The sequence below is a fragment of the Capricornis sumatraensis genome, chromosome 20 (assembly GCF_032405125.1).
Source record: "Capricornis sumatraensis isolate serow.1 chromosome 20, serow.2, whole genome shotgun sequence".
Taxonomy (NCBI): domain Eukaryota; kingdom Metazoa; phylum Chordata; class Mammalia; order Artiodactyla; family Bovidae; genus Capricornis; species Capricornis sumatraensis.
In genome coordinates this window covers 54,542,302-54,550,185 of record NC_091088.1, presented here as the reverse complement: position 1 = coordinate 54,550,185, position 7,884 = coordinate 54,542,302, and the positions used below count along the sequence as shown (strand labels likewise).

The window sequence follows — 7,884 nt, the reverse complement described above, 5'->3', positions numbered from 1 at the left end:
CGGTAAGGGCGCAACCATGAAACCACAGGCATGAGCTCCAAAGCCAACACATCATCACACATTGATGGCAGAAAAGAAGTGGAGAAACACTCTGGGCTTCCCATGGCAGAGCTGGACAGCTGGCTGAACTCAGCCCTCTCTCATCAGTTTGAAATCAAAATCATTTGCTGCTTCTATTGTCTGAGGTGGCGCTAGTGGTGAAGAACCTGCTTGCTAATGCAGGAGGCATAAGAGACATGAGTTCAATCCCTGGGTCAGGAACATCCCCTGAAGTAGGAAACAGCAACCCACTCAGGGGTTCTTGCCTGAAGAATCCCAGAGGAACCTGGCGGGCTACAGTCCATAGGGTCGCAAAGAGTCAGACACGACTGAAGCGACTGAGCACATATTTTGTGAGCCACTGACGGTCCAGCTTGCTGTTACTCGAAGGCAAGACCATCCTAACCAATGTCTACTTAAAATTTTTTATTTATTTACTTTTGGCTGCCCTGGGTCATTGTTGCTGCATGTGGGCTTTCTCTAGTGGTGTGCGGTCACTGCAGCGGCCTCTCTTGTTGCAGAGCAAGGGCTCTCGGGCACTCAGGCTTCAGTAGTTGTGGCTCATGGGCTTAGTTGCCCCTCAGCAGGTGAAATCTTAGTTCCCAGACCAGGGATCAAACCCATGTCCCCTGCATTGGTAGGCAGCTTCTTAAACATTGGACCACCAGTGCTGTACTTAGTTGCTCAGTCTTTTCAGACTCTTTGCAACCCCATGGACTGTAGCCCCCCAGGCTCCTCTGTCCATGGGGATTCTCCAGGCAAGAATACTGGAGTGGGTTGCCACACCTTCCTCCAGGCGATCTTTCCAACCCAGGGATTGAACCTAGGTCTCCTGCATTGCAGGTGAATTATTTACCCTCTGAGCCACATGGAAGCCCAAGAATACTGGAGTGGGTAGCCTATCCCTTTTCCAGAGGATCTTCCCCACCCAGCTATCAAACTGGGGTCTCCTGCATGGCAGGCAGATTCTTTACCAGCTGAGCTACCAGGAAAGTCCTCAAAAATCTACTTCTAACTGAAACTTATGTATCTTGTATAAAACTTTGGAAATTTCACAATTAAGCAGTATGACGGTCATTTTGCAGGAGAAATTGAGAATCAGAGAGGTAGTGTCCCCTGTTGGAAGTCACACAGCAGCTCCACGATAAAGGTCTGACTCCCATGTCTTACACTGGACCTTCTGGAACATGCCTATTGACCCCACGGAGTCAGATGGTGAGCAGGGGGCTCATCAATGCCTACTGAATGCATGGACGGTCTTCTCCCAGACAGTTGAGACCCCTCCCAGCACTGACATTCTAAGATCTGTGGGTTTAGAAAGTGAACACCAACATGTATGGAAGTTTGGAATGTCTTTTGAGCCTTGCCACCATTCCTATTTCTGTCTCAACCCCTACAAATGCCAACGAAATGGGAGGTTTTCAAATTCCAAACCAGGCCATGGGAAATAAAGATCCCACAAAAGAAAGAAATTGACTTTGACAGTGTGAGAACGCTGAAGCTACACCAGGTGGGGAGCAACAGGAGTAGCCTTCTGTTCCAAGCTGGCCTCCCCGCCCCCGCCCACCCGGTCCAGGAGACGCTGGGAGCACGGTCGCAGGCAACGTCCGCAGACATCAGAAGTGAGTGCGGGGACAGGAGCAATCACACAAGAACACAGGAGGCAGACTCTGTATTTCCCTCTCCACCTCTCCCTGACCCTGTCCCAGCTGCCATCAGAAAAGGACCTGATTTGACATCATTTCAGCCCTTCTCACCATCCTGCTGAGGCTCCTGAAATGGGGAAACAAGAAAGAAAAAAAAAAAAAAACTCTAAAAAATAAATAATAGCATTTGTAGGGCTTGCTATGTTCAGGCACCTCTAAGATTTTCCATTTCTATGGCTTATAATGCCTGGCAGAGTCTCCTTGACATTTTTGAAATACACCAGACACACTCCTACCACAGGGCCCATGCACTTTCTGTCCCTTCTGCCCAGAATACTTTCCCCTAGATATCCACATGCTTCAGTCCCTTACATCCTTCAAGTGTTTAAATATCACCTGCCCAATGAGATTGTCTCTGACCACTCAATTTACAGTTGCAAAAAGTCCCCGGCAGCCTCCAAAGCCCTTTCCCTACTTTATTTTTCTTCTCATCACTTATCTCCTAAAGTGCCTTCTAGGGACTTCCCTAAAGTCCAGTGGTTAAGACTCCTCGCTCCCACTGCAGAGGGCACAGTTTTGATCCCTGATAGACGAACTAAGAGAGGAGGGCATGGCAACGCACTCCAGTATTCTTGCCTGGAGAATCCCCATAGACAGAGGAGCCTGGGGGGCTATAGTCCACGGGGGTCACAAAGAGTCAGACATGACTGAGCAACTCAGCACAGCACAGAGGAACTGATATTGGACATGCTGAATGGTGCGGCCAAAAAAAGAAATAAAAAGTAATGAAATGCCTTCTCTTCACCTAGGGTCTTGTTCACTGTCTTCCATTAACTGTCAGCTCCACTAGGCCAAGGGTTTGTGTCTATTTGGTTCACCACTGTATCATCTCCAGGACCTAGAACCATACCTTGTAGGTACTCAGGAAATACTTGACTAAAATGAAATCCAGTGGGGTTAAAGACACGTGACTCAAGACGGGCCAATGATAGCAGTGTAGTGACGTTCCCTTGGCCCTGAGTGATTCATTCAGAGACGGATGTGTAACTTAATCCATGCCAATGGGAATCTTCGCTGGGATTTACGGTATACTTATGACGAGTATATCAAAACTCAACAACTTGTGTGCTTTAAACATGTACTGTTTCTTATGCATCACTTACACTTCAATAAAGTTGGAAATAATTGTAAAGTAGATACACAATAGGCAAAGTATTAAATCAGTAGCAGCTTACAAATATCTACGTAGTGAGTGGTTTTAAAAATCCAGTATTGGTGGAAAATAAATGGTTGTGTCTATGCTTTAAAACATTAAGACAACATTAGCAATAGGACTTTCTGCAATTATTGAGTCCATGTTCTGTATCTGCACTGTCCAATACAGCTGCCACATGTGGCTGTGAACATTTGAAATGTGGCTAGTGGGACTAATAACTGAATTTTTAATGTATTATTTTCATTAACTCCATTAAGGTGAAAAGACACATGCTGTTATTGTCACATACTGCCACAGCACAGCTTTACAACTAAAAGTTAAAAAAAAAAGTTATTTGAAAAAAAAACTGTATAGTTGACATACGCTGAGCATACTCTAACATACTCTGAGCCGTGCACTATTTATTACCTTATAAGATGCATTTTATGGAATTAACAACCCCATTGTACAGATGAGGAAACTGAGGCTCAGAAAGGATATAGGTAACTTAACCTGATTGCAACAGTGAGGATTGGTTGAGCTAGGATTGGGGCTAAGGTGTCTTTGACTCCAAGGCAAGGTCCTGCCTTCTGCCTGCCCGCCCACCCATGGTCCAGCCTCCACCCCTCCCACCTCACTTCCCTCACCTCACCTCCAGCCTATTAGTTGCCTGCTACCCTTTTCTTGAACTCCTCATTGAGCAGGTTCACAATTGTCTGTAGCTTGGCCTCATCCACAAAGCCATCACCATTCTGGGCACAGAAGGGAAAGAGCACAGACTTGTATGTAGGTCTCTCACCCCGTCGGAGCTCCAGCCTCCCTCCCTGTCCAGGAACCTTGCTCAGAATCACCTTCTTTGAATGTATCAGTTTCCCATCCACAAACACTTCAAACTCCCCTGTAGCCTGGGCAGATATTTCTTCCTCCTGGGGAGGGAATGGTGGAGGTTAGTGGAGGCAAAGAACTCCCCTCCAAGTCCCTTGGGGAGTCTTGGAGCCCTGATTGCCCCCCACTGTCCCAAGCCACCAGCACACTCACAAAGATTAGAGAGTTTGGAAATTGCTGCTCCAGACTCTTTCTCAGTAGGATGTACTATGGGGAGGAGATGGGATTATGTGGTCATGGGATCACAAGGTCATAGGTCTTGAGAAGAGGGAAAACAGGAGCCCCTTCCAGACATCGTGGCTCAAACTCCCCCCACCTCCAAAGCCAAAACTACTTACCCGCAGGCTGTAGCTTCAGAGGCCACTGGAGGCCGAGGACAGAGAGGAGGGAGGCAGAGAGAGGTGGAAGGAAGATACATCATTAGAATTTCCTGAAGTCCAGAGGGACACTGTGAAGAGCTAAGTCAGATCTCGTCGCTTCCCTGCTCAGAAGCATCTGAACACAAAAATAACAGAGTCCTCCCCATGGTCCACAAGTCCCGACAGGATCCACCCCATCACCTCTCTGCTCCATCTCTTCCCTCTGTCCTTCTGGCTCCAGCCACAGGGACCTCCTAGCCCTTCTTCCAAAACTCCAGGGCTGCCTTGCCTCAGGATCTTTGACCTGGCTGGTCTCTCTGCAGAATACTCTTTCCCTGGTAGCTCAAAGGCTCCTTCTCGCCCCTCTTTCAGATTTTTGGTTGAGTATTGCCTCCTTGTGGATACTCCAGCTAACCTGTGACACCCACCCACCCCCACAAGATGCCTTTTGTCCATAGCACTGGTCACCTTCTAAGATACTAGATAACTTGCCATGTGCTGTGTTTATTGCCCATTTCTGCCCCTCCACATCAGAATGTCAGTGCCACAGCCATCTTTGTCTTATTCACTACTGTGTCTCTGATGCTGAGAGTACGGTCAGCACATGGTAAGTGCTGAATAAATGGTTGTTCAGTGAATAAAATAATGAATGAATCCATGGAGTCAGAGAAAGAGAAAGAAGATGGAGAATTCCCTGGTGGTCCAGCGGTTAAAATTTCACACTTCCACTGAGGGGTGCACGGGTTTGATCTTTGATCCTTGGTCAGGGAAGCTTTGCGTGCAGCACAGGTTTGACCATAAAAGGAAGAAGAAAAAGGAGGACATAGGCAGAGAAAGAGAGGCAGAGGAGAGGGAGAAATAGAGAAGGAGAAAGAGCTACACATCACAAGGGGAAAGAGAAACAGGCAGTGAGTTGGAGAGAGAGCTAGAGAGAAACCATTGCACGCGGGCGGGGGCAGGAGGGGTTGGGGGGCACTGGAGGGGAAGACAAAGCCTCACCCCCGGCCACGTTCAGTCCTGGGTCTCAAGGAAGTCAAGGAAGGTCACTGCTGTTTACTCTTGTCATTGACACAAAGATTCCACTCTGGGATCACAAATGTGGACCCCTCTGGCCTTTGTATTCGGTGGGCCCCCTTTCCCTTGCTACCCAGATCCCCCTACTTGTATCTGACCCTCCCCACCCCACTTGGTAGCCTCATCACTGAGAAGTTGCAGCCTAAGACCCACCTCCCAAGAAAGGCTGTTTCTAAGCCCTCAGCCTCTGCAGTTCTCCCATTCCTCCTCTTCCCTCTTCCTGCCCCCATCTCCCGCCCCCACCCCAGGAAAACATGGCTTGACTCAGCCCTCTGTCTCCTGAAGACCTGGCCCACAGGGGCAGTAGAGTGAATGAATGAACCCAGAGCTTTCTGGTCCCAAAGAGAATGGCAGGCCCAGAGGCGGAAGCAGGTGTGGGCAGGGACAGCTCTTTACCAGTAAACCACTCGAACCATGATCTTGTTTTCCGCTTTGAGGTTCCCACTGATGGAGGCTAATGCGGTGGCAGGAACCGGTAAGATGGCCTGGATGGCCCCTAGGATGGGCGTCCCTGGGACATGTCCAGAAGAGGAAGCTATCAACTTGGTGGTCGATGGGTCTGTCCTCAGAGGGGACCCGGGGGATGGGGACGGCAAATCGGTGGCCAATGGAGTAAGAGCAGGAAGGGGCTCTTGGATGGGAGGAAATCCACTGGCGGCTGATGAAACTTGCTTCACCCTCGGGCTTGGCTCAAGATTCTTGGCAGGTGACACAGTGAGCGTGGGTTCAAGTTCCAGGGGCGGGCCCGAAGGCAGAGACGAGTCAGGGAGGGATTCCAAGGCAGGCATCAGGACCCGAGATGGGATCGGGGTTGGGATCGGGTCCGGAATTGGGATCTGGACCGGAGTCGGGGACCGGATCAGTGTCGGGGTCCCGATCGGTGTCGGGACCCGGACAGGAGTCGGAGGCCGGACGGGAGTCGGGGGGCGGACGGGAGTCGGGGGCCGGACCGGAGTCGAGAGCGGGACCGGAGTTGGGGTCCGGAACGGAGTTGAGGGCGGGACGGGAGTCGGGGGCCGGACCGGAGTCGAGAGCGGGACCGGAGTTGGGGTCCGGAACGGAGTTGAGGGCGGGACGGGAGTTGGGGTCCAGAACGGAGTTGAGGGCGGGACCGGAGTTGGGGTCCGGAACGGAGTTGAGGGCGGGACCGGAGTTGGGGTTCGGACCGAAGTTCGGGTCCGGACCGGAGTTGAGGGCGGGACCGGAGTTGGGGTCCGGATGGGGGTCAGGGTCTGGATGAGAGCCGGCGTCCGGACCAGAGTCGTGATCCGGGTCGGGCCCGAGTTCGGGCCCGCAGTCGGAGTCCGAACCTGAATGGAGGTCCTGCGCTGGGTCGAACCCCGGACCGGAGTCGAGGCCTGGGCCGGGGTAGGGGCTGGGGTCCGCGGCTGGTTGTTCATGGGGTCCCGCGGCGCACCCCAGGTAGTCGGGGTGGCGATCCCTCCCTACCCTCCTGCCTTGGGGCGGGAAGAGTCTCATCCGCACTGGATTCTAGCGACCACAATGGGGCGCTGTTGCGCGGGGTTCCGTTGGGCGCGCGGATTCCACCGCCCAGAGTTGGGGATGGAGCAGGGACCTCTGGATCTCACCTGATAACTCCCATCCCACGAATCCCTACCTCCAGTTGCCAATGCCCTTAATGTTCAGGCATTCACTATATGTTTATCGAGTGCCTGCAATGTGCACCCTCCTGAGCTGGGTGACTCTTCAGACACAGCAGTCAGGAGACCGGGTCCGGAGATTAGGCTCCCTGTACAGTAGGGGAGATATGCGTGAGTCCGACTCTGCGATCCCAGGGACTGTAGCCCGCCAGGCTCCTCTGTCCATGGGAGTCTCCAGGCAAGAATACTGGAGTGAGTTGCCATTTCCTCTTCCAGGGGTTCTTCCTGACCCAGGAATGGAGCCTGTGTCTCTTGCACTGGCAGGTGGCTTCTTTACCACTGAGCCACCTGCAGAGCCCAGGGGAGATATACCCAAACAATGACATTCCAGTGAGGTCAGAATGAGGGTGACCTGGAGAAGAATAACAACAGATCTTACATTCACATAGCACTAAATGCTATACACATGTCCATAGCTGGAACGCGGCAGAACCAGGATTCAAACCACAGCTATCAGACTCCAGGGTCTGGACACAGAATCCTGGATACAGGACTCTATCACACTGTGAGCTCTTCCATGGTGGGAACTTGTCTGGCTCACTGCTGAATCCCCAGCTCCTACAATAAGGCCTGGCACACAGTAGGCACTCAATAAATGTCTTTATTTTGAAACAGCTTTTTAAATATAATTTTATTTATTTACTTCCCTGGTGGCTCAGATGGTAAAGCATCTGTCTACAGTGCGGGAGACCCAGGTTCGATCCCTGAGTTGGGAAGATCCGCTGGAGAAGGAAATGGCAATCCACTCCAGTACTACTGCCTGGAAAATTCCATGGACAGAGGAGCCTAGTAGGCTACAGTCCATGGGGTCGCAAAGTCGGACACGACTGAGCGACTTCATTCATTCATTCATTCTTGACTGTGCTGGGTCTTTGTGGTTGCTCAGGCTTCTCTCTAGTTGCAGTGAACAGGGACTATTCTCTAATTGTGGTGCTCAGGCTTCTCACTGCAGTGACTTCTCTTGTTAAGGAGCACTGGGCTCTAGGATGTGCAGAGGCTTTAGTAATTGCGGTTCCCTGGCTCTA

At 51.3% G+C, this 7,884-nt stretch overlaps 1 protein-coding gene across 1 annotated transcript; it reads right to left on the bottom strand.

The window, feature by feature from the left end:
• Window positions 1-3,542: 3,542 nt before the first annotated feature.
• On the bottom strand, window positions 3,543-6,598 carry SELENOV (selenoprotein V). The gene is made up of 6 exons (XM_068993456.1): window positions 6,397-6,598; window positions 5,595-6,288; window positions 4,104-4,128; window positions 3,919-3,972; window positions 3,732-3,806; window positions 3,543-3,632 (listed from the first exon to the last, which is right to left on the bottom strand). The coding sequence occupies exons 1-6, from the start codon at window positions 6,596-6,598 to the stop codon at window positions 3,543-3,545; spliced, it is 1,140 nt and encodes a 379-aa protein (XP_068849557.1).
• Window positions 6,599-7,884: the final 1,286 nt, after the last annotated feature.